Source organism: Meleagris gallopavo, chromosome 5, assembly GCF_905368555.1.
Source record: "Meleagris gallopavo chromosome 5, MGAL_WU_HG_1.1, whole genome shotgun sequence".
Classification (NCBI taxonomy): Eukaryota; Metazoa; Chordata; class Aves; order Galliformes; family Phasianidae; genus Meleagris; species Meleagris gallopavo.
Window position 1 is genome coordinate 24,940,719 of NC_139408.1, and position 27,289 is coordinate 24,968,007.

Below are 27,289 nucleotides of genomic sequence, written 5' to 3' on the forward strand. Positions count from 1 at the left end.
ATTGCTTTCAATATTATTTTGGTTAATAAAACAGAGATCTATGAAGTCCTAGAAAGTTTTGGATAGAAAACATCTACTGGAAACTGAGAAGCTGGAGTTTCTGAGCTCTGGAGAAACATAAAATATTTTATTTGATCTGTGAAGTGTTTATATTATTAACTAATCCTAAAGCATGGGTTACCTACAATGTTCTTAATCAAAGTAAGCTTATTTTTGTATTTGAAAATAAATATTCTTGCAAACTCAGATAACTATGAATCCATGAACTAGGTTTGCATGTTTTTTTCATTTTATGAGGCTAATTTTTTGTTTTGTTTTTGTGTTGGTTTTGTTGTTGTTTTTCCAATGAAAAAGTAATAAAGCATCTTAACCCTAGGGAATATCAGGCAGTGGGAGGCACACAAAAGGTGCTGGACAATCTTTGCTGTGGGTACAAGGAAAATGCTCTTCAAAGTCTTTCACCCAGGGAACAGTGACAGAGGCCTAGGTTAGGCAGCCTCAAATTGGCAAATGACGTTCTGTACATGCACGTCAGTGCTGAGCACGGTACAGAGGTAGTCTAAGAAGAATTACAGCCTGCAAGGCATAGCTTCTGCAGCAGCTTGCCACATGGAAAGATGTGCCTGCTATGGCAAGATTTCCAAGAACTGCCTTGGATCTCTGCAGGTTTACACTCCTCCTGTCTTTTTCACAGCTGGCAGGAGGAGACAGAGAGGAAGTACACAGAGAAGTATAGCAGATAGGCAGTGGAAGCCTTCATCATCATTGTTTTGCTTTCATGACAGGTATTGATGGCCTGTGCCTCCTCTGCCTCTGTCTCTGCCCAAAGCTGCCCTTGAATGTGCACCTGCTGCATGACGCACATCTCTCTTTCCCTTAACAGTTGCCTACAATGTGCCACAGACCTGGCCCAAAGACCACTTCTGCTCTCACCACCACCTCACAAACACAAAGCACAAGTTATGTTAATAAAATATGCCTTTAATGTGGTCTGTCTTGAAATGCTTAACACATTCAAAGTCTTTAAGGCCACTAGCACCATGTTTATGATCATCTTAGCACATTATTCCTCCTGCCTCTCCATAATCCGCTCCATACAACAAACTGTACTCCACTGTCAGAATTCAATTGCAATTAATTGTTGCAGTGAAATTCTTTGGAAAATAAAGTTTCTCTTCAATCTCTTTGTTCATCTGAGAATGCCATTTAGCAGGTTTGAGCAGGAATCCTTTGAAGCCTGATGGCTGATGTTAAGGGAGTCTTAGTCTCTCAGCAGTTCACAAGAGAGCACAAAGGAACACAAAAGCATTTTCATCTGACATTAATTCTTTTTCTGTCTTTTCCTTTCCACTGCTTTGTGCAAGGCCTGCATAATGAGCTCTTCATTATTCAGGATGTTGTATTCACCCAGCTGAACCAGACGGTCATATGCCTTCTCAGTATATGTGACCGAGTATGTTGAATAAGGGGAACAGCGGCCATAGAGGTCAACTTTACCATCCTCCATCTCTGACTCGGACCGCTTCTGACCTACAAGGAAGGAGTGACAAATCACTGCTGAGAGGTGGGAATTACTCTGGTCACAGGTAAGAAAGCACAGAAAGGTCTCTCCATAGAGAGTTCATAACGTAAATTGTTGGGTGGGGGTGGCTTGTTTTTTTTTTTTAACATGCTTGATTACATACCTGGTGCTTTGTAATTTTGGAAGGTATCATTAATTAGTGGAAAAAATAACAATATTGGTGCTCCTGGAGTCTCAGCATCTTCAAAAAGGTAACATTCTTTCAGGTTTTTCCTGTCTTCCTCACTCAAGTCTACCTTGGGAAATAGAATGCCCTGTTCTGAACAGTACTTGCAGGTCTGGTCCAGAGCCTGGATCAATAAACAAAGTGTTACTAAGTTTTAAATAAGAAGATAGGATCAGGGTTTCTTGGAGTCCAAAGGGACATTTTCCAAGCTGGTTGTGAGAGTTATAAAACCCTAACTGAAAAGCACAGTAACAGTGAAGAGAAGGCATTTGTTTACCCTGAATCCTTATCACAAAGCAGTCATATTGTACAAGAAAAACAAATGAGAATATGTACAACTTATAAAAGGAGTATCACATTACAGCTAAAAGTGCTAAAAGCTAAAATAAGCTAAAAGTGATAGTGGTTAGGACTTCTATTAGAAGCAGTATCAAAAGCACCAAAGAATTAAAAACATCCAGGAATGCAGTAATTAAAGAAGATGCAGAAATCACTTCAATTTCTCTCACCAGTATCTGTGATCCAGCACTGTAATTTAAATGCAGAATGACATCCACCTTTCTCTCTGGTTTTAAAAGCGGCATGATGCTCGTATTGATGAAAAATCCCGTATCTACTAGAGACAAGTATTCTTCTGATTGTGTCAGCTGGTTGGGAAATGTGTCTAACACAGTATCTAAAAACAAAGATATTTCATGTTGTAAATGCAACAGTGCAAAAATGGTTAGTCTGTTTTCCACACTTAGACAACAGCTGCAGAGCCCTAACTGAAGACTGTCTTCTGGGAAGGGGAATTCACCATATCTCTTCACTTCTATGTTCCCAGCTCCAGCTAGAGCTAGTTTGGGGCCTGCACTGGCAAGATTCATGATAGACGTTTCTTGTACCTACCACATGAGAACATGAGGACCACCAATAGGACCTGATGTCCCAGCCATCAGGAGGTGTGTTCTGCTGGCAAATTGTTGGTGTGGAGCTCAATTCTGCACCATGCTACACCTCAGTGTCCCACTGACCTAATAGTGATTCTACCCAAACATGGTCTCTAACCATAGAGAATGTATTTAATATTTAATCTGTGTTTTCTTTTTCTCTTGTTAGTCAATTCCCTTCCTAAGCACACAGGTCCTTCCCTACTTTTCTCTACTACCTTTCCACCTGCAGAAGTGCCTGTTCTCCAGGTAGTCGTTGTGCACCTGCAGGCCCTTCAGGAAGTTGTGCTCCTGGGCAACAGAGAAGCGGTCAGTGAGGGCATCACGGATGGCACTGCTGAGGGGGCTGGCAGGGGTGAGCAGGCGAGTCCTCAGATCATGGGGTTTCAGCGGTAGGAGAGGTTCTTCCTCTGCACAGTGAAAGACTGTTAAGTTTTACCTGCCTACAACAAGATAACCTCAAAATATCAAAAATAAATAATGATAGAATCAGTGTTTTACTGACTTTAAAAGCCTGAGATGAAAAAAGTTGATGAGCGCAAGTTGCAAAAAAGAAAACAGAATGCGACTTTTACCAGTCAAATGCTATTTCCTTACACAGCTCATATTTGAGTAGGAAACAAAATCCAGCAGCAAGCAGCAATAAATACCTGCTCTAGACATAGACATCTTCATTGAAATAGACTGAAAGCAGGCGCTCAAAATGGTAACTGTTGTACTTGTTTATATTACCATAGCTCCTGTTTGAGGTAGTCAACATCTTCCTGCTTTATTAATTGTCTACAAAACAATCTTATTAATCTTGAGCACTTTATAGCCCTCAATTTGCTCATAGGTTACTAGAGAGGAGATTTTTTTCATTATCAGTTATGCTCTACAATATGACATTTTAAAAGTGATTCCTTCTTGAAAAAATAATGTAGCCTTTAAATAAACTCGTCAAAATGCCAAACATAAGGTGTGTATTTCACATAGAGGGGTGTGACCATTTACCTGACTTTAATAGTAAGAACACAGGGCAAGGAAGAAGTGTAACTAACCTATATCATCCATTTTGTCCTGGGTCCACCTGTGCCAAAAATCCTCTGATGAATGAGACAAATTCCAAATGTATAACACATTCAGTGAAAATAAACTACTCCACATGCCTGTGAAAGAAAAGACTTCTCTTACTCAAGCATTCACACATCGTGAATCTCAGAACTGTTATCATGAGATAAAATTCACAACGTTAATGCTTTTCTTTAGTTTACTTTAAATGGAAGCTGTCCCACTTTAATTTGGATTTTTAATTTTCCATTTTAATTTGCTGATTTGTAAGCCTTAATTTGCTATCCAGTTTTTGTCTGTAAAACATTTTTTTTTTCAAGTAATGGTAAGATTTTTATGTGATTTAAAGAGCTAAGTTTAAAAAAAAGTATCACAAAGCTAATATAAAAAGACAGGATGAAAACTTGCAATATGAGGTATTTGATGGGGAATTATACTGGCAATGGATTACCTACAATATATCTTTTAAAATTTGTTTTTTAAATGAGATTTTTTAAATTATCTATTTATTTATTTATTTATTTATTTATTTATTTATTTATTGAAAGAGAGGGCTGCATTCAAGTCAATGAATGCATGGCCAAGGCAAGCTGTGCGAAGTGGATAGGACCTGATATGCTCAAACACACCCCACTGCAGAGGAGAATCTATGCGTCTATAGGAAGCACAGAAATTGCCAACTACCAGTGAAATGGCAAGAGGCAGCATGTTTAAAGCTGCTCTGGAGGTCACATTTTTTGGAATAGTATTGGCAGAACCATCAGTTCCCAGAGACCTGGATTCTATTGTTGATAAACTGATTCTACTACACTAAGCATTAATTCAGAGATAAGATATTTATTCTCTCCAGCTTGTCATGCACCTGTTCTTTGATAGTACTTAGTTCGTGCAACTCAAAGCTAAAGAAAGGTTCAGATGTTTTCAAGATAATAGATTACCTTCTAAGAAGCAGATTCGAGATTCAGGAAGCTTCTTCATTAACCGACCCATGAAGAACTCACTGCCAAAATCCTCAGAGCGAACAAAAACCCCATATTTCTGCAATCCTACTTCATAAGGGGTAAATTCCACCCATTCTGTGACAAGGAACACAAGGAAGAAAACAATATTTTACTACACTTCCTTAGCTGTGAATAAAAATACTGCTACCATTGAATGAAAGGAGGTAAAAATGAAAATAATTTCTACAGTTCAGTCTAATATTTCAGACAAATGGCAAAGAATTATGAGCATGACACAAATCAAGACCAGCAAACGTGGGAAGACATGAATATTTTTGAGTCTGCTTTGTAGAAGGTCAGACTACTGCTACAAGGACATTATGCCAGTATACATCAGCTGAGTTTCTGGTCTTTAGGAGAGAGGGCTTTTTTTAGACTATCTAAAGAGACTGTTCCCCAATGGACTTATTCAAATATAAAGACAAATGACTCTCAGAAATGTCATGATTACCTTTGAAATCCAGAGTGCTATAGTTGTTCTTGACATTGACTGCAGTATAGATAGGCAATGGGTTCTGACCACGATCAATGGCCCGTTGCTGATCAGAGAGTTTATGGTTGTCTTTCTGCGATCCCAGAAATACAGTTACATTGAGACAAAAAATTAGTAGAGTAATATTTTCTCTGGACCTAAAATAGTAGGTAGTAGTAAAATTCCTGCCTCTAAAGTAAAACGTGCTGGCCTTAAATTTTGAGATCCTCTATATTTTCCAAAATTACTGTGAGAGTTGTTTTACTCAAAAATCAGCAAGACCTGAGATGCCAGAATATTTAATGACCAATAGGATGAAAATTAAAGGAAATTTTCAAGAGCAGAAAGCAACAATAATGGTTAAAATAATCTTAATGTGTTACACTGCAAGTTTATGAAAGACTCCTCACACACGTCAAAAGTCTGCAAGTCTATCTGTTAATACATCTCATTAACACTAAGATGCTCTCTCTAACTTTGTTACTTTGAAATAAAATATTTGACAAACATGCCAACAAATCTCAACATAAAATACTGTATTTCTCCAAACTACTGATTTTGCAATTCTATCAGAAAATATTCAAAATCTCAGAAGCAAGAATTATGTTTTCCACCCTGGAAAGATATCTAAAAAACTATCACTAAACATTTTGAAAATGATTGTGCTTACATATACACAGTCTCATAACAAGTTTTTTTTTTCACAGAACAAACAAGAAAGTATAATTTACAGATATTAATTTTCAGAAAATTGTAAGCCACTCTGCTTTATGACATACTGTACCCCATCATGCAACAAAGATTCCAGGACAAGCCCCCAGAGATCTATAAAAGATGTTTTGCGGCCCTCTCTTTTCCGTTGGTGCAGCTGCTTTTTGTAAAACTTCAAATACTCCAAGGAAAGGGAATTTATTTTGCATTTTGTCATATGTTTTCGAGCCTCGCTTATTTGCTTATCGAGATCCTTTTGTGACCAGTCAGCATCTCTATACAAGTTTGACATGGTCCTAGGAAGAGGAAATATATTGAAGAGGAAAAATAAAAGTAAAGAGGTTGAATACATTTCATGCTTCTATTTTCTGTTCTTGTTTTTAAATTAAGTAAAACCTTCCACTCTTAATGTTACAAAAATGATCCAAGGGATGGAACATCTCCCCTATGAGGACAGACTGAGCAAGCAGGGTCTGTTCAGCCTGGAGGCTCCAGGGAGACCTGGAAGTGGCCTTTCAGTATCTAAAGGGGGTTTTTAACAAAGGAGACAGACTTTATCAGGGTCTGCTGTGATAAGACAAGGCGAAATAGTTTCAGATTAAAAGAGGGGAGATTTAGATTGGCTATAAGGAAGAAGTTTTTTAAATAAGTGTTGTGAGGCACTGGAACAGATTATCCATAGAGGTGGTGGGTGCTCCACCCTTAGAGACACTCAAGGTCAGGTTGGAGGGACTCTAAGCACCCTGATCTAGCTGTGAGTGTCCCTGTCCATTGCAGGGGAGTTGAACTATATGATCTTTAAAGATCCCTTCTAACTCAAACAGTTATATGATTCTGTGATTCTATGATTTTCTTCAGTTGTGTGCTCCTCAAGATATTGTTGTGCTCTCTTTGAAGATTCAAAATGACTTGAACAATTTTCCATGAATTGTTTTTAGAAGAACACTCATTTTCATGCTGTTGCAAATTACATGATTTTTCCACATGCAAAGACTTTAAACTATCATTGGAAAGAGATAAAAAAGGACAACCGAGAAGGTGTTGTTAGTTGACTACTGCTGGTAGCCCTAGCCTACCTCATCGCTACAGTGTCATGAGGAGGAAAACCATGAGAAGCTACTCACCAAGTTGTACCAGACAAGCCAGTCAGGTATGTAGCACAGTCCAGGACATGGAGCTTCTTCAGTCCCTGCAGACTGCCATACAGTGCGGTCAGAGACCTCATCCCTCCTCCTGTAGTCATGATGGCCACCACGGGAGTCTGGGCAACACAGGGACAAAAAGACTGGCATCAGGAAGTGACCTGCAGCTAGGCTGGAAGTGGCGTGACACTAAGAGAGAAAGCATCAGCAGTAAAGGCAGGAAAAAGAAATTGCACATGTGAAAAAGAAGATTGTCAGCATGGATGGTAGTGACCAAGTAAAGACTATGGAGGAAGCTATTTCTGTACAAGGTGTATCTAGCCTGGCTTGCAATGAAGTTGAAACAGGAGAAGAGTCAATCTCAGGATAACGTCTGCAAGTAACATAAATGACAGGGTGAGGTTAGAGAAATGGGACACTACTAGAAGTGCATGTAAAATAAAAGGTGGGGAAAAAAGGCAAAAAAATGTAAAAGTGGGAAAGATAAGGGGTGATAGCCGAGGAGAGATTATGCAAGGGAGGCAAGATAGCAAAGAGAAAAAGAACAGAAGCTTCACAAATTTAAGCTATAGAGACATTTGAAAGCATTAGAAATGAACAGTAAGTGAAAGTATATGAGAAGATGGAGCAAATAAGAACAGGAAGAGGACAGATCATATAGGAAATTTTAAGATAGCTAAAAATCCAATCTCAATGTCAAGGAAAACAACACTGGAAGAAAAAGCAATACATCTGGACTGGAACAGTGACATTGCAGATGAAGGAGAGAATCTGAGTACAATGAAATAAGGTGCAGTGTTTTGGACCTTCACTGCCATGACAGTGAGGAGTAAACAGGAGAGAAGAGTGCAGACTGTGGGACTTAGCCAGGATATATCTCATTAGACGTTTTGAACGTTTGCACTACAGACCTCATGATCCAACAGATCCTTTTCCAGCTGCAGAATCTTCTTAAGAGCAGCAGCAACACATTTCTGCCTTTTGCATAGAAAATCTTGCTCTTGAACACAGAGGTCAAAGCCTAAACGCACATCAAGGTGGTCTGGGCTGGAGCAGAGATCAGAAATAAAAAATTCCATTATATTCATTAGGTAAGCAACAATTTTCAGTACAAATAAACTTACTAAACCCCAAAAATATCGCATTTACAGGAAAATTCTTTCTTACACTGCCGAACAGGTACTCAAAGCTGCCTGAAAGTGATGGAAAGAGGAACTTTTCTTAACAGTTATTAAAATAATAACAACATTCTAATGAAAAACACCTAACGAAAGACATTCCTGCAATTTCTGAGAAGTCTACTCTCTATAGTCTCTTACCAGTCTTCTGCCTTTGCGTGTAAATCAAATCCTTTATCCTGAAAAGCAAGAATGCAAACAGCATAAGCATGATAATCTGATTTAGCCCTCTTCCCTGCAGCATCGGGAAGACTTTCATCTTGTGCTATACTAGCAATGCAGATATAAATTGGGAGCTCTGAATAATTCAGCTGTGCACATGAATTGTTCCGAATGGTTTATTGTCAGAGAAGTTGTTCAGTAATTTCCAATGTTTGTATGTGAATGCAACATCTGAGGACAACAGCTGCTTACAATGAAAGCAATTATAATTTACGCACTGTACCTCCCTGCCAGCATGACCTCTTCTGGGCTATAATAGGACAGACAGTGAGGCTAAAGCCATAGCACTATTTTGCATGGCAGCCTTTGTTCCTCCTTTTTCTGTTGTTATACCCTACAAAAGCAGTCACTCTCTGATTCTATATGGATTTTCTTTAAGTGTGGATCTAAAATTTCTTAGCAAGGAACATTTAGTGTCAGCAAAAGATTGGTGCTATCCCCGTTAGTACATCTGCCTCACATATGTGTAAGAAGAGGAAAAAGCATGAAGTAAAGTCAAGGTGGGGTAACAACATACTTTGTATTCCCACTCCATGCAAACAGTAGAAGATACAAGTTAGTCATATTACCTGAAGACCCATCAGTATTTGATTGTAGCATTTTGTTTGTGTAATTTCTTCATCAGAAACTACTCTGGTAATCATCAGAGCATTTAAAAATGAGCAAATGTGTCAGGAGTTCCCAGTCTCCTCCAACAGAAACTGAAGTCTCTGCTCTGCAAACCTTACTTGCCCCATTCCCACTAACCCAGACCAATGCAGTGAGGTTGGGACTCCCTATGCCATGCAGAGAAACCAGGCTGTCCCACAGTAGGACCAGTCTTGTCAGTGGCAAGCAGATGCATTGACAAGGACAGGGATGAGTTGGATACAACCTCTGTCATATGGAGCTCTAATGGGCTGTACAATTCATTGAAGTTGCAAATATCCATACACAGGTTTCTCAACCTCTCCAACAAAGGAACAGGCACTCACCTCTGCTAAGACCATGTTTTTTCCACTTGGAAGGGAATGAAGCTCCATGTTTTGAGTGCCTGAATTTGTACCACACAAATAGGAGTGCTGAAAATTCAATATAAAGGAACGTTACTCCCTTTCCACAGATGCAAATTAATATTGCTCTTTATGGTGCATTTTACTTTACACACCACTATCATGCTTTATGAAGTCCAGTAATAACATACATAGGAAGGAGGCGGTTTCTTCCCTGGTAGCATAAAATCCAGCACTGGCTGCTTGTATCTGGCATAGTGGAATTTGGCAGGATGGGGGGAACCAAAGACCGGATCAGATTCCAGTGTAATGTCTTGGGTGCCCTCATACGAGCCTTGCACTTTAAAGGAGAATTGTTTTTCTAAGAGAGAAACAGACACAGCAGTTTTTTGTTATCAAAATTGGAAATAAAAGTTCTTACAAAGTGTACCACAAGGCTGTTTTCATGGTTTCATTTGTTGCATTTTTTTCTCCAGTTTTTCATTAAGCCAATTGCCTTCATAATATTAACAAGTTGTCATTTAAAAAAGAGATGACAGAGAAGTAACCTCACTTGATAAAGATTTCCTTTCCTTTTTCTTCTTCTCAACCACCTGAACTTCCAAGCAGCAGATCTTGCGAGACTATAAGAGACAGCAATAAAACACCACATAGACAGGGAATTTCCCAGTTTGAGATTCTGTACCCCACTCTAAGCTCCTACTGCTGTTGGTAAAGATGCTACAAAGGCAGTGCGCTGTGACCCAATGAAATCATTCTCTCTAAACCACAACCTTGATATCAGATGCTGGCTGAAACAGGAGTCTCTGAGAAGCCAGACACAGCCAGGGCAAGACTGGCAGGGTGGCATGGAAGGCCAGTGCTTTCAGAAGGGAGAAGGTAAGGACATGTATTGTGAGGCAACTGATGATGATGGAAAATGACAGCACTTAAGTGCTAAATTTGCAAAGCAGAGGTATATGTTGGCCTGATCATTGTGAGTCAGGTGAAACAAGGATGGCAAAAGGACAAGAAAGGTGATAAAACATAACGCTCACCACTAGTACTCCATTAGTAACGATGGTTTCAGGAGGGCCTGAACTAGGAAACAGGAAGAAAAATACATTTTTAATAACTCATTATAATTACAGTATAACTCATGAACCACACCCCTCTCCTCATTTTCCTCCTTATTATTAGCTATGTATTGAATCTGAAAGAAAAAAATCCAGGAGACTCGTAGCACATATTTCCTCATTGCACTGTCAAGGCACAATTACCATCAAACCCACTGGTCCCATCCTGGGGCTCAGCAAAAAAAAAGTTCTGCAGGGCCAAACTGTGCAGTGACTTCATACTAAGCCCCAAGCTGAAACTGCAGATAGTTAAACTGTTTTTGAAGAATTGTAGTTTGTCCAAGGACAAAAACAGACTCTAGTTCAAGGATTTAGTGATTATTCCATGTTCTGTTATGCTTTGAAGGGGGGGAGTTCTCCTGCAATTCTCAAAGACAAGTGCTTAACAGAACAGCAGTTGCAGTATTCTGTCCTCAAATAATTTTCATTACAGTAGAAAAAGAAAAGATTTTAGGGTATTTTCTCTGGCTGTCTGAAGTTCATGGAAGGTCATCCTGGCATAATTCATACCACCAGTTCATCAGCTCATACCATAGATTCCATGGGAAACTGTATTAGTCATTGGCATCACCAAAGAATGATGCACACTGGACAATTATGCGAGATTATTTCATGTCTCTGAATTGCCATTTCCTTTTGCTGCAGATTATAGAATCATAGAATCATTTAGGTTGGTAGACACCACTAAAAGCATCAGCCCATCCCCACCATGCCCATTAACCCATGTCCCTCAGTGCCACATTTGTGTGTTTCTTGGACACCTCCAGGGACAGTGATGCCACCACCTCCCTGGGTGGCACATTATTCTATTGCATTTCATGTTTACTCACATATTATCCAATGCAAATCCCACCTCTAGCTCCTCTTTTCTCTGAAAAATAAAGAAAGGTAGAAAGGTAGAAAATATCTGACACTAGCCTCTTGGTGGTTTTCATAATGCAAGCTCTCATTCTTATAACATATGTACACACATTGTGCATGACTGGCAGCATGCTTAAAATACATGCTCCTGCCACCTTTTGCCTGGGTATCAAGATCTTTTATGGATAGGACGATTCTAGATGCCCGCCAGAGCATTTTTTGACAAAGAAAGTGGTGAGCTTGCCTTTCTTCTGGGATATCCACAGTACAACAGATTCTTTTAGAGATGTTGCCTCATGCTGAGTCTGCCAGCAAAGAGAACAAGCGGCTGCTGACAGGACCAGCAAACCCTCCTAGTGCAAAGAGGAAAAATAGTGGTATGCCAAGCAGTGGCAGAAGAGGACAATCACTTTGTCTGGCACCGTGTTGAGGGCACTGGGACAGAGGTAATTCTAGCATTAAGATTTCCTCTGTGGGCGGTGGAACAGAGCATAATTTCTTGATGGAAGAAAGTATCAGAGAGAGGAAAAGTGGGGGACAGAAGAGATAATACCAGAGAAACAAGTATTGTAGTTGACTTTTTTCCTCAAAGGGTACAAGAGTACTCATTGCATTGAAGACACTAAAAAGTTACTAATATAGGATAAAAAAAGATGTTCTGAAGGCCTGAAGATCATGAATTCTAACCACTGTAGCTGTAAAGTGCATAAATGAAAGGCTTGGATACAGCACCTGGGATCACCTAGACAATCATTAGCTGGGTTATAACCAGCAGAAAATTTCTATTTCTTTCGAGGGCTAGTGGAAGTCCACACTTTACTCATCTGGTATTTCACAAAGAAAGATTTAGATAAGGTATTTATTGACAATGAACTGCAGAGTTTGGATGTGTGTAGCTAAGGTCAACTGGATGGTTCATGACAAGTGCACAAGAGAATAAGAGAGAAGTGAGGAGGACAGGGGATGTTCTAGCTGAACATGCATGGAGATCTTTTCATCAGTTAGCCTCCAGTTGCTCAGTCTTGACATTTATTGCTAAAGTGTGACACTTGTCCCTGGAAAAAGGAGCCTGCCTGACAAGTGTGATGCTCAGTGCAGCTACTGGGCTTGCCAAGGTGGGGGCATTTTACCCTCTTGCCAAAGAGAGCTAAACAGGCTCCAGAGAGGCCAATTGCAGCTGGAAGATGAACAACCAGCAGCAGAGAATCCTTAAACACATAATTAGCCTTCATGGTATCAGACAGTACCACTCCCATGGATAACATGTGGGCTGGCTGAATTAAAAGTGTTGATATGCAAGGTTGCACATACAGGTGCAACAGGCTGATTTGACAGACTTGCATTGTGGATGTGCACCAGCAATCCCACACAGCCACAGAACACATCTATCTTTCTCATACTTTCTGCTCAGGGTATGGGATTTTCTTCACAGCACAGGACATCCCTTCGAATGCAAGGTGCCAGCACACCTAAGAGAGGAAGCAGGGCTTTATGTCAATCCTCATGTCCTATGCTGTTGTTATACTGGCCTCCGTGGGAAAGATTCTCCACAGAGATGTGCAATGAAAATTCTCTCAGCACAGTGGTGCTGGTGGTAGCTGTGTTAGCAGTGCTGCTTAGCACTGGATAAAGGTCCCAACAACCAGCCTTCAGGTCAGACAACCCTTCCCTGCAGCTATGCAGTGCATCTTGTCCTTTCAGTATATTGGAACTTTTCAAATGCAACATTCAGAGACTTTCAGAATACTCTAAACAGGAACATTTCTTGTTGTGAAGTTGAATGACGTGGATTGGACACCTTATTCAAACAAGTCATGCCACAGTCTGTAATTAGCAACTAGACTGGTTTGACGTTTGGCTCTGATCACAGAGCCATTACTTCTTAATTACTAGGTTAAGTAGCAAGTGATGACAAAAGCACCATGTGATTTTTATTGGTGAGGACACACTCCTGTAGGATCCTTGATGGGGGCAGGCTCAACAAAGTGACAGTTTTGCAGAGGCATCTACAGTTTGTGGTCAAATACACCAGCACCCAACTTCAGTGTGCCTACAGATGCAGGAGTGAGGAGCTTTCTCAAGTCAGGGTGGGAAAACTTCTCCCTCTTGTGTGGTTGGGTAATCCATACGTAAGAAGGATAAAGAAAGACATTTCAAACAACATTTTAGGAAGAAAAGCGGACAAAAAATCTTCCCGTGAAAAAATTCTATACCTTATTTGAGACCTCACCTGTGAATCGCACTTGAAATGCATGAAGACTTGTTCTCCCAGGGAAAGTTTGGCTATATCAAAGTACACTGTAAAGAGGTGATCATCTTGAGTAACAACATCCCTATCATAGAGCCCCAGCTCCAGCACATTCTGAAAAGGAAAGTACAATAATGTTACAAGTATCAGTTAAAGCAGTAGATCCATTTTTATTCCACTTCTGTGATGAGTGAGAAGAAGTAAAGAGAGTAAGAAGGGAAGGAAATGGAGCAGAATTGAGTTCTGTGCGTATCTACCTATAAGGAGGCATGATGAGAAATGAGACATCTCAAAGGTGCACATGGCTGAGTGATATACTTGTCTTTCATGGTATGGATAAATATATTGAGGGTACATGTTATTTTCATGTCTTTCTGCATATCTCTTTGCATCTCAGGACAATTACATACATCTGCTTTGCAAAAAGATGCAACCAGGCAGTGATCCCTAGATCACAGTTAACAGAGTAATCTCAGCTAAGTACCTTGACCTGACTCTGGATTCTGAAGTAGAAGGTTTCATTCCAGACTGGGTCTTTACAATTCTGGATGGTTTTAGTCTGAAATTTGTCAGCTGAAGCAGTTGGCAACCACAGGCTCACGTAGCAATCAGTCTGGCTTACTGTATGTTAAGAAACACAAAGACATCTAAAGTGAAAATTCGCTCTAGAGGAAAGAATAACGTGCACAACATGAGGGTCTACTTTCAAAGAGAGACACTATGATACATATTCATATAAATCCAACAGAAATATTACAATTTAGATAATAGGAATGGAGAAAAAAAGACTTGGAGAGGGACATGAGTCTTCTCCGAATAAATGAAATTAGATGTATAATAAATGCATTAAATCAAAGGGTTTTCTCCTCCTGTGTCATCAGTTTAGCTCAGAATAAAAAAAAAAAAAAAAAAAAAAAAAGATTCTGTGGCACTCCATACTGTTACACAGACTAAAAGTTTGCTTATGGTACCCTTTTCAGATCTGGAAGCCAGTTTCAGCTCTTACAAAAAAAGTGGTGGAACCAGCAAGCCATACTGTGGAGTAAGGATCCAGAAAACCAACAGAGAGGTTTCTGCTAAGAAGTTTTAGCACTGCAGAAATGCAGAGCGGTGACTTTAAACACAAGTACTTGCTTTGAAAAAACTAAATTGCCTTGTGGGTTCATTAACATATAGAAGCTGCTACTTAGCAATGCCATAGTGATTTTGTCAGCTGGTTTGGAAGAAAATTAGATGTGATATTGGTGATGTAGATGACTTGCGTCAAGTGCCAGATTTGTTGTAATTTGTTACAAGGTCAAAATTGCAATAAGACATCACGTTGATGAAAGGGAATTGTTTGGTCAGTGAGAAACATGTTCAAATATATTAACCAACATGACCAATGGACACTTTGAAAAATGAATAGAAACAAAAGCAAAATCAGAATAATATTTAGCAGAGAGTAGTTTTCCTGGTCCTTCCTCCAAATAGAAATTCAGAATAAAAATATCACACTATTCTGGCAGGAGTTTGGGAAACAAAGAAATTACTGTTTCCATTTTAGTCAGAACAATACAAAAACAAACAAACAAAAAAAAGAAAGAAAAAACCCCACCAAAATAGAGAAAAAAACTTTGCTTCTTGATATCTACATCAATAGAGCTATAATCTTCTATTATATTTCATAGAATCATTTGATTGGGTAGGGACAATTAAAGGCCATCTATGCTTACCCCCCTGCAATAACAGCTAGATCAGAGTACTAAGAGCCCCTCCAGTCTGACCTTGAATGTCTCCTCTCTTTTCATTTGAAACCATTACCACTCATCTGTCATGGTTTCATGATTTTTCATTATCGGTATTCCACATCATAACATCATGCAATGTACTGGGGGTTTGACTGCTGATGCTCAAGTTCCGGGTGCCTGTCCAGCGGAGAAGAGCAGCTACGTTTCCCCAGGGGGCTTTGCGGTCAGCGAGGAGATATAACTCCTGGCAAGGTCACCTGATGCTCTCTTCTCTGCCTGCGCTGCTTCGCTTGCGCTTCTCTGCCTGCGCTGCTTCGCTTGCGCTTCTCTGCCTGCGCTGCTTCGCTTGCGCTTCTCTGCCTGCGCTGCTTCGCTTGCGCTTCTCTGCCTGCGCTTCTCGCCTGCGCTTCTCTGCCTGCGCTTCTCATCTCAGCGTTGTGGTAAGGCCGATCCACTATCAATTTCACATTCTCTCTCCTTATAAAATTCTGTTGATACCATATTTAGTAAATTACTTTGTTTTACCTCAGATTGTTGCCACTGTTTTCAATTATTTCGGGGTCCCTTATTTTTTTTTTTTTCCCGGGGGCGCGGATCCGCGGATCCCTCCGCCCTTCTAGTCACGGAACCGGGCCGAACCAGCCCGTAAACCGTTGACATTCTTGGTGGAGAATGCGGGCAACAGTTGCTTTTTAGCTTTTTGAACAAATCTCTCTCTCCGCTCTCAGACAGCTTCATTGGGAAAGTTTATCTGTTTCACCAGTACTGTCTGAAAGCGTGACCTTGAAAAGTCCAGGCGGACGGCCAATACTCTAGGATATTTGTAAACTTTGAGCCTTGCTATCTTGTTTCTGTAAAAGAAAAAAAAAAGAGAAAAAATGCTTTCTCTACTGAAACTGCCTTTTAAGGGGCTGCATGCCACTGTCTCTTCTTTCTTAATGCTAAAAACATACTGGGCCTTAATTAAGTTCACCACTTTGCTCTATGGAGCAATAGGTATATATAGCCAATTGAAAACATGGATGGAAATAACTATGTGGCATCTGCATATTATGTGGCATACCATTCCAGAGGGAGCTGCTAATTTTACAGGGTTGGGGATTTTTAAGCAGGTTTCCAGCCTCTCCTTTGAATTCTTTATGCGGATTTTCAATGCTCACCTGATCACGTTATTAATCTCCGTGAATGTACTGCTCACCATTTCACTTATTATTAGTATTTATTATATTTTGAGGAAGTCTGCCCCAAAACCAGTAAATACTGAGTGGCAGGGAATGTGGAGAGGCCTGGGTGAGACTTTAGAGAGATGGAAATCTTCGGTGTCATGGAACTTTACTCCAGAACACCTGAAAGACCCTGAAAATTTAAACAGATATTTGAGACAGGAATGTCGTGGCTCAGGAAGATCTGAGGAGGCCCAAATTGTTTGGGGCCTGGCTAATGCTTACCGGGCCTTATTCAATACTATCCTGGAGAGGGAGAGAGTTTGTGAAATTGAAAAGGAGAGTCTCAGGGAAACAGTGCAAAATGAGCGAGAGAGTCTCCTGGTCGAGAGAAACAGCCTCCAATCTGAGAGAGATGCCCTCCGAATTGAGAGAGACTCCCTGCAATCCAAACTCAACAGTCTTCAATCTCAACAAGACACCCTCCAATCTGAGCTAGATACTCTCATAATCGAACGAGACAGGCTCCGAGCTGAACTGGAGGATGAGAGCATTGGAACTGACCAACCTGATCAACTACAGGAAGCACCACAATTGATGTCACTTGCCCCTGTAAGAGGACGGAAAATGAAACGAATCTCGACTCAGTTAGAAGAGAAGAAAGAAGAGGAGAGAGGTCCAGAGGAGTGGCTCCAAGATCCACAAGAAGCACCCCTAAGTCCAGGAGAGGGGCCCTCAGTAAGACCACGGTCACCGGCGCCAATGAGGGCAACAAGAAGTCCCGAAAGAGTAAGAGGTGAGCAAGATATCGTTACCATTGTTGATCGATCTCTGAAAATGAATGAAATTCGAAGTCTGAGAAAAGACTTTTCACGTCACCCAAATGAGCCTATTGCCACTTGGTTACTTCGATGTTGGGACAATGGGGCCAACAGTGTGTGGCTGGATAGTAGAGAAGCTCGCCAACTGGGTGGCGTTGCTAGGGACTCAGCCATTGACAGAGGTATTAGTACATGCCAGAACCAGGCCTTTACCCTCTGGAAGCGGATGTTGTTAGCTGTAAAAGAAAGATACCCCTTCAAAGATGATCTGATGCCTGAGAAAAAGAAATGGGCTGATATGGAAGAAGGCATCTGTTATTTAAGAGAATATGCTGTGGTGGAAATGCTACATAGCCCCGATTTCATTCCTGACGAGCCAGACCAAGAGCATGATCCCGAGAGAGTCAGGTGTACACCAAACATGTGGCGTACATTCACAAAGACCGCACCAGAAAGGTACGCCAGCACATTTGCAGCAATGTATGGCAGAGGGGAAAGAAGACCCCTTATAAGTGAATTGGTTAATAAACTTCAAGACTTTGAGTTACATTTAAGCCCTCTGCGAGCTTGTGTTTCAGCCATTACAAAGGTAGCTGAAAAGCTGGACAGAATGGAAAACAAACAAGAAGATATAATAGACAAACTATCAACCGTGCCTGAAGCTGATAAATCCATGGAGGTAACGGATACATCAAATGGGGACCAGAATCCCCAAAACAGCCTATTGGAGGGGCTGATCAACTTGATTTCCTCCCAGCCGGTGGCATCTAATGTCTCAGCTATCAAAAGAAGACGTTCTCCTGCTCGAGCAAGTGACAACAGTAAGACCACATCACGTTTTGCCTTGTGGCATTACCTACGTGACCATGGAGAAGATATGAAGGAGTGGCATAAACAACCTACTCCTGTACTTCAAGCACGGGTAAGAGAGTTACAAGACAAATCAACCACCAAGGTGAACTTCTCTAAAAAGGTGATTGCTCCAGTTGCTGCAGACAGTGAAGGTAACAAATAGAGGGGCCCTGCCCCCAGCCAGGGGGGGGAAAGGGATAATAGAGTTTATTGGACTGTGTGGATTAGATGGCCTGGCACATCAGAATCACGAAAATATAAGGCCCTGGTGGATACTGGTGCACAGTGCACTCTAATGCCCTCGAGTCACCAAGGGACAAAATCAATTTATATTCATGGGGTGACTGGAGGTTCCCAAGAGCTGACTATGTTGGAGGCCGAAATCAGCCTCACTGGTAAAGACTGGCAAAAACACCCTATTGTGACTGGCCCAGGGGCTCCATGCATACTTGGTATTGATTACCTCAGAAGGGGATATTTTAAGGATCCCAAAGGGTATCGATGGGCCTTTGGAATAGCTGCTGTAGACACAGAAGGTGTTAAGCAGTTGTCTATTTTGCCTGGCCTGTCAGAAGATCCATCTGCCGTGGGGTTGCTACGAGTGAAAGAGCAACAAGTACCGATTGCTACAAAAACGGTGCACAGACGGCAGTACCGCACCAACAGGGATTCCTTGCTCCCCATTCAGAAGCTGATTCACCAACTAGAGAATCAGGGAGTGATTAGCAAGACTCACTCACCTTTTAACAGCCCCATATGGCCAGTGCGTAAAGCCAGTGGAGAATGGAGGCTGACGGTGGACTACCGTGGCCTGAATGAAGTCACACCCCCATTGAGTGCTGCTGTGCCAGATATGTTAGAACTCCAATATGAATTGGAGTCAAAGGCAGCCAAATGGTACGCCACCATTGATATTGCTAACGCCTTTTTCTCCATTCCTTTGACCAAAGAATCTAGGCCACAGTTTGCTTTCACCTGGAGGGGCATTCAGTATACCTGGAATCGTTTGCCCCAGGGGTGGAAACATAGCCCAACCATTTGCCATGGGTTGATCCAAGCTGCACTGGAACAGGGAGGTGCTCCTGAGCACTTACAGTATATTGATGACATCATCGTGTGGGGCAACACAGCAAAGGAAGTTTTTGAGAAAGGAGAGCAAATAATCCAGATCCTTCTGCGTGCTGGTTTCGCTATTAAGCGAAGCAAAGTGAAAGGGCCTGCCCAGGAAATTCAGTTCCTAGGTATAAAGTGGCAAGATGGCCGTCGTCACATCCCAACAGATGTGATCAACAAAATCAGTGCCATGTCTCCACCCACTAATAAGAAAGAGACACAATCGTTCCTGGGTGTAGTGGGTTTTTGGAGAATGCATGTTCCAAACTACAGCCTCATTGTAAGCCCCCTTTATCAGGTGACACGGAAGAAGAATGATTTTATGTGGGGTCCTGAGCAGCAGCAGGCTTTTGAGCAGATTAAACAAGAGATAGCCCGTGCCGTGGCCCTGGGGCCAGTACGGATGGAACAGGATGCGAAGAACATCCTCTACACTGCTGCTGGAGAGAAAGGTCCCACCTGGAGTTTGTGGCAAAGAGCCTCAGGAGAGACCCGAGGCCGACCCCTGGGATTCTGGAGTCGGGCGTACAGAGGGTCTGAAGAGTGCTACACTCCAACTGAGAAGGAGATCTTAGCCGCGTATGAGGGGGTTCGGGCTGCTTCCGAAGTAATCGGTACAGAAACACAGCTCCTTCTGGCACCTCGACTGCCAGTGCTGAACTGGATGTTCAAGGGAAAGGGTCCCTCCACCCATCATGCTACTGATGCCACTTGGAGTAAGTGGATTGCGCTGATTACGCAGCGAGCGCGGATGGGGAATCTCAACCGTCCAGGAATCCTAGAGGTGATCATGGACTGGCCTGAAGGCAAAAAGTTTGGAACACCGCCAGCAGAAGAGATATCACGTGCTAAAGAGGCCCCACCATATAATGAACTACCCGAAAATGAGAAGACATATGCCCTATTCACAGATGGATCGTGTTGTATTGTGGGGAAACACCGCAGATGGAAAGCCGCTGTGTGGAGCCCCACACGACAAGTTGCAGAGGCCACTGAAGGAAAAGGAGAATCGAGCCAATTTGCAGAGGTAAAGGCTGTCCAACTGGCCTTGGATGTTGCTGAACGGGAGAGGTGGCCAATGCTTTATGTTTACACTGACTCGTGGATGGTGGCAAATGCTCTATGGGGGTGGTTACAGCAGTGGGAGCAAAACAACTGGCAAAGAAAGGGTAAACCTATTTGGGCTGCTGACCTGTGGAAAGATATTGCTGCCCGAATAAAGAATATGGTTATAAAGGTGCGTCACGTAGATGCCCATGTGCCCAAGAATAGGGCTACTGAAGAGCAGCAAAATAACCATCAGGTAGACAGAGCTGCCAGAATTGAGGTGGCCCAAATAGATCTGGACTGGCAGAACAAGGGTGAATTATTTCTAGCCCGATGGGCCCATGAGACCTCAGGCCATCAAGGGAGAGATGCGACATATAAGTGGGCTAGAGACCGAGGGGTGGATTTAACTATGGATGCTATTGCGCAAATCATTCACGACTGTGACACGTGTGCCACAATTAAACAAGCCAAGAGAATGAAACCTCTCTGGGAGGAAGGGCGATGGCAAAAGTACAAATATGGGGAGGCATGGCAGGTTGATTATATCACCTTGCCACGATCTCGTAATGGTAAGCGTTATGTGCTCACCATGGTGGAGGCAACAACTGGGTGGCTTGAAACCTATGCAGTACCCCACGCTACCGCCCGAAATACCATACTAGGTCTTGAGACACAAGTCCTGTGGCGACATGGTACCCCAGAAAGAATTGAGTCAGATAATGGGACTCATTTTAAAAATTCTCTTGTAGGTACCTGGGCTAAAGGTCATGGTATTGAGTGGATTTACCATATTCCCTACCATGCACCGGCCTCAGGTAAGATTGAACGATACAATGGGTTGTTAAAAACTATGCTGAAAGCAATGGGAGGCGGTACATTTAAGCACTGGGAGAAGCATTTGGCAGAAGCCACCTGGTTAGTCAATACCAGAGGATCTATCAATCGTGGTGGTCCAACCCAGTCCAGCTCCCTACATACCGTAGAGGGAGATAAAGTCCCTGTTGTACATGTAAAGAATATGTTGGGAAAGGCAGTTTGGGTTATTCCAGCCTCTGAGAAGGACAAACCTCTTCGTGGAACTGTTTTTGCCCAGGGACCTGGGTCCACTTGGTGGGTGATGCAGGAAAACGGGGATGTTCAATGTGTACCGCAAGGGAACTTGATGTTGAGGGAGTGCAGTCAGTAATTCCTAGTGCGTGTGTTTATATTTTGTTTGTCTATATTAAGCATGATGTAGTGATGTGGAATAAGGGGTGGAATGTCATGGTTTCATGATTTTTCATTATCGGTATTCCACATCATAACATCATGCAATGTACTGGGGGTTTGACTGCTGATGCTCAAGTTCCGGGTGCCTGTCCAGCGGAGAAGAGCAGCTACGTTTCCCCAGGGGGCTTTGCGGTCAGCGAGGAGATATAACTCCTGGCAAGGTCACCTGATGCTCTCTTCTCTGCCTGCGCTGCTTCGCTTGCGCTTCTCTGCCTGCGCTGCTTCGCTTGCGCTTCTCTGCCTGCGCTGCTTCGCTTGCGCTTCTCTGCCTGCGCTTCTCGCCTGCGCTTCTCTGCCTGCGCTTCTCATCTCAGCGTTGTGGTAAGGCCGATCCACTATCAATTTCACATTCTCTCTCCTTATAAAATTCTGTTGATACCATATTTAGTAAATTACTTTGTTTTACCTCAGATTGTTGCCACTGTTTTCAATTATTTCGGGGTCCCTTATTTTCTTTTTTTTCCCGGGGGCGCGGATCCGCGGATCCCTCCGCCCTTCTAGTCACGGAACCGGGCCGAACCAGCCCGTAAACCGTTGACATCATCCTATCACAACAGACCCTGCTAAAGACACAGCTGTGGACCATCAGAAGTGAAGGACACTTCACCTGGTTTAATCTGTGAAAGCTGGTAGGCAGGCTGTAGTACTTTGGATTTGTTACCCTTTGAGATAAGGCTACTTCCTGTGTTTATCCCATTCTTCCAATCAGTTTTTGTCTTTTGTTGCATGAATCTACTCCAGAGGAAAACACAGGAGATGTTTTTACATTTCCTGCTTGCAACATACTGCAGAAGCTGTTTTGTCCGTCCCTTTTATGAATGCAGAACATATGTGCAATAGGTACACCTGTGACCTTACAGAATCATGAAGGTTGGAAAAGACAACTAAGATCATCTGGTCCAACCACCAACCCATCTCATGCCCGCTAGAGAGAGTCATCTCTTCACAGAATAGGACAAAAGTAAAGAGAAGCACACTGTTCATTTCTGGAACAAAGATGCCAGCAGGGGACTTTCTCCAGCCACAGAACAAACCTAGAAAATCCTTTTCGTTAGAGAAAGATTGGCCAGTAGCCCATGGAGGGTAAAGGGTCCATACAGAGCACTACAGATACTTACAAACATCTGCCTGGTGGATATTTCTTGCTCTTATGACTCTTACAGTCAGTAAGTAACACAGAGATGATTCTATCTGCAAGAAAAAAATAAAGCCATACGTAAAATTTGGAATGAATACTGAAAGTAAATAGTATATTTAGGAGGTAAAAATCTAGAGAGAGACACCCCCAAACTGTAAACAGCTTATTTGAATTTTCCTATGTGATTAAGAAATGACCAATGTCAGGCTTCTTCTGCTAGTATCTAAGCCATGTACTAGGGTGAAAAGTTTCACTACTCTTATAGATCATGTGCAGATTTTTACAATCATGGTGAATTGCTTTGCTTTCTTGTCAAAATTCAGCTTTGTATAGTGGTAAGATTCCAATTCAGTTTGGGAGAGGAGAAACTTCTTTAATTTCTAAGATAGAAAATGAAAAGCTTCTTTAGGCTTTTTGCAAGTGATCAAATTACTACTGTGGGGATTGGCTCCCATCCAGCTATGACTCAAGTTTCAGACTACTGGGCTATGGAATATGATTTTTCCACATTCTTCTTCTTTTAAACATACAGTATTTCCAGTGCTGCATCAGTGTTTATAGACTAAATGGAATCATAGAATAATTAAGGTTGGAAAAGACCACTAAGATCCTCTAGTTCATCACCATCATGCTCACTGCCCATATGTCTCAGTGCCAAATGTCCACCTGGTGTCTCTCATAATGTTTAGCCCAGCTGTAGCTGGGGCTAACAAATATGTTGTCCATACTGGGGACATTTAGCAAGTAGGCTAGTAAAGAAGCAGATAAAAGAGGCCTTCATGTAACAGCAAAGCACCAAGTCCTATAAAAAGCCAAGAGCATTGGTACTGTTCAGCTGCGTAGATGGTGACTGAGCATGCACACTGATAGGGTCAAACCATAGATCAGAATCCAAAGAGCAGCTCTGGATAAGACAATCCAATTGCATTTGTGCCTAAAACCTAATTCTAACGGCATAGAAATAAGGGAGGCACAGACAGAAAAAGTGCGGTACAGGCAAGATGTACAGTAATTGCATAAGGGTGAAGGCATTGTGCCAGCCCTTAACGCTCAAAGATTCGAGCAAGGACAGAATAGAGGTGAAGGAAACTGAAAGCAGATATTTAAGAATAAATCCTGTGCTGTCTGTATTTTTCTGCTTAGTCATTTTTTAAGTTCAAAGCCTTCTGTCTGCAGTTTTATTAGAACTGCTGACCTTGTTTTTACTATATAGAGCTCTTTTTGTGAAGCTGCCTGCCAGCTGCTGGGTGTGGGTTATGACTGCGATGCAGGGAGTGCGGAGCCCCTCAGGGAGACAGGCTGCAAGGGATGCCCAGCAAGGAGCCATGGTCAGGAATGAGGAAGGGGACTGAGGAAGGGCCAGTGCTGCCAGGGGCTGGCTTTGGCTTTCCAGATTTTCTGGAAGGGCTCAACTCAAGTTCAGGAACAGAAACCTATGGTGTGACCCTCATGGCCTGTAGTGATCCAAAAGCAGCACAGCGGGATTGAACAAAACGCTCAGGTATGTGGATGTGTCCTACCATAACCAGGAAATCTTGGCTTAGGCACCACGGGGGAATAAATCATGAAAGGAGTATGTGCTTTGCCTAAAAAAGCTTAAGAGGGTGGGTTCATGGCCCAGACCCTGTTGTGACCATTGCATTGCAGAGATGCATTTTAGAAAGTATTTTCTTATCTTCACGTTTTCCATTCAATGAAACAACAGAAATAATTGGTTACTCCCTGAACTGTAGGCGTAATGCTTTCTGTTCAGCATCTTAGCTCAGTTCAAAAGAGAAAAAGGGACCATTCATAACAGGAGGAGGCTCAGGAAAAATCTTAACACTCTCTACAGCTCCCTGAAAGGAGGTTGTGACCAGGTGGGAGGCAGCCACTTCTCTCAGGTAACTGAGATAGAATAAGAGGGAATGACCTCTAATTATGCCAAAGGATGTTCAGATTGGATATTAGGAAGAATTTTTTCTCAAAAAGTGTGATAATGCATTGGAACAGACTGCCCAGGGAAGTGGGAGGGTCATCGTCCCTGGAGGTGTTTAAGGAAAGGGTAGATGTATTATTTAGGACGTGGTTTAGTGGGCAAAATTTGTGATAGGGGGATGATTGAAATAGATGATCTTAGAGGCCTTTTCCAACCTTAATGATCCTATTCTATTAAATGGCAGTAAATTAGAGAGAAAAAGTTCCAAAAAAAATCCATTAAAGCACATCTGGTCCTGTGGTTTCTAATAGGAAGGAGTTCATTTAACATGCCTGAAATCTCCTGGAAAACTCTTAGCTGGGATTCCTTTCTTTTTGCAGAGGCCAAAAGTAAGGTTAATTCAGGAAATCCGGTGCTGAAAAGCCAGTTCAGGATTGTGCCATACTCTTTGTGGGAGTAAATGGCTCAATTTCACGGTTATTGCTACCTACACTGGCAGTAAATTTGCTTTGGTAAGACATATGCAGCAGAAAGCCTAGTTAAACCCACTCTTTAATAACTATTAATCTTATTAAAACGGGATTCATTTACCATCTACCAAGGACAGAAACAACAGTAGAACTTGAACATGAAGCAAGACGGCACAGCAAAGTGATCAAAGTGATAAGCTGGATGGGGTTTCACGGAGGCAGCTGGAAGAGTTATGATACCTAATTAGACTGCTCAGCAGACACTGAAACCAATCTCACCCAGGCTCTACCCGACAGAATATTGTCTTCTACAGTTCTACTTTAAATTCTCTTTTGTGGTACCTTTGTAGCAGAAGTCCACTGTTCCCCATCACAATTCAGCCGCATATTTCCATCCAGTGGATTGGTTTGGGTGGTCAGCTCCTGCAAAGGAAAGGGCTAAAGTCATGCTGGCTCCTAACAGCAATCCTCCTTACGAATTCACAGCTGCACAATAATGAAAGAGAGCCCATAGCCAGTGTTGCCTGCAGAGCCTCGGCAGTTGACAGTGCCCCCAGCGATGCCACTGCCACGCTGTGTTGCCCCAGCGAGGCTGGGCAGGGCCACAGCAGCCTGGTAAGGTCCACCCTTTGTGTGACAACTGCTCCAGGCTCTGGTGACATACCACAGGGACGGCTTCTCCTGGCTCTGGCTGTTATAGTAGCAGCAAACCTGTCTCGAGTAAACACACCCTGTAATTAATTGGTATTTCACCTTGAAGCACATCTCTGTGCTACTTAATAGTTCTTTCTAAGGTTGCATATGGCACGTTTCTGAGATGAAGAAAACTCTAACACGTACAAAATCCCTCCTTTGTAAATAAACTTTTACTCCCCAAGCAGTTTTCCCTTCCTTTCCTTGACTCACTATCATTTTAATTTCTGTAATGAGTTCTTGAAGCACTGATTTCTTCTTCCTGTGCAGCCACTTAAAGTCAATGATAGGTCAGGAAAGCAGTCCCATCAGTGCACAATATGCAGCACAGCTGGCTGAGGCCCCAGATCCCTGTTTGCCTCTGCACCCTTCTTACCTGAGACAAACCACTGCCTGACTCCATTGTGGGCGCAGTCACATACATGTCCTGTGTTATCTCTGGCAGCACTTTACATCTCCCAGCTTCCAGAGACACCAATAGCTCAGATGTCTCATGCAGGTGAGTGACTATTTTATAAACTGACTCAGAGCCCCACCTCTGCCTGATTTCTTAAACCCAGCTATTCCCCTCCCATTTTCTTCTGCAGCATCTTGTAAAGTAAATAGGAAAAAATATCCCTACCTGTACAATGGCTGAAAGTACACTGTTCGAATCACTTTGCCCAATTCTGGCCAATGGCAAGCTGATAACTAATGGTAAGAAAAGGATACCCTTTTATCTGAGTGCAGAACTTTCCACATAGCAAGACTCTGATAAGATGCAGAAACAGTAACATAACCAAAATGCAGATCATCTGTTATACTATATAGGATACAAAAGCTAATAGGAAAAAAAAGAGGGAAGATACTATTTCTCTCAGACTAACCTGGTTGTTGCAAAAGCCATTTTAAGGGATTCTGTGCCACCTATCCGTGCCATCTCGGATCTAGATGTGCAGAGCAGACACACTCATAGGGTGTTTTGTCTCTATTCAGCCCAGGCCCAGCCAGGCTGGGTCTCTTCCCAAGAAGTTGTATCCTCTTCCCCTCCTTTCCTATGGCTCATTATTATCACCACTATTAAGACAAAGAGTCCTGAAGCAATGACTTTCCTTAGCTCCACCCCTGCGAATACTCTGGCACTGCTTTCCAGTTCAGGCTGACTCTGACTGTAACCTGGCTCCCGTGCCTGACCCAGTGAACCCTGCCAGCCAGACACAGGATTTATCACTAATGTAGAGCTCTTGGGTTCAGCTGCAAACCTTGCCTCTGCCTCTGCTAGAACCCAGCTAACCCGTATACCATCAATACTGGCATAGCTTTCAGCTCACTGGGAAAGGATTTAAAAGGGCATCAAAAGCTGCTACATCTTCAGCACGTCATAACAAATCAAAATTATGGGAGGAAGGGAATGCTTTTGT

The 27,289-nt window shown here is 42.3% G+C and overlaps 1 protein-coding gene across 1 annotated transcript; it reads right to left on the bottom strand.

Moving 5' to 3' along the window:
* Window positions 1-960: 960 nt before the first annotated feature.
* On the bottom strand, window positions 961-27,151 carry LOC100542475 (cytosolic phospholipase A2 epsilon-like). The gene is made up of 21 exons (XM_085224834.1): window positions 26,756-27,151; window positions 25,539-25,619; window positions 22,789-22,861; window positions 14,157-14,293; window positions 13,655-13,786; window positions 11,394-11,434; window positions 10,486-10,528; window positions 10,002-10,071; window positions 9,640-9,809; window positions 9,431-9,517; window positions 8,376-8,413; window positions 7,968-8,103; window positions 7,039-7,175; window positions 5,988-6,210; window positions 5,183-5,297; window positions 4,669-4,806; window positions 3,721-3,828; window positions 2,899-3,090; window positions 2,258-2,424; window positions 1,686-1,872; window positions 961-1,530 (listed from the first exon to the last, which is right to left on the bottom strand). The coding sequence occupies exons 2-21, from the start codon at window positions 25,581-25,583 to the stop codon at window positions 1,322-1,324; spliced, it is 2,448 nt and encodes an 815-aa protein (XP_085080960.1). The 5' UTR covers window positions 25,584-25,619; window positions 26,756-27,151; the 3' UTR covers window positions 961-1,321.
* Window positions 27,152-27,289: the final 138 nt, after the last annotated feature.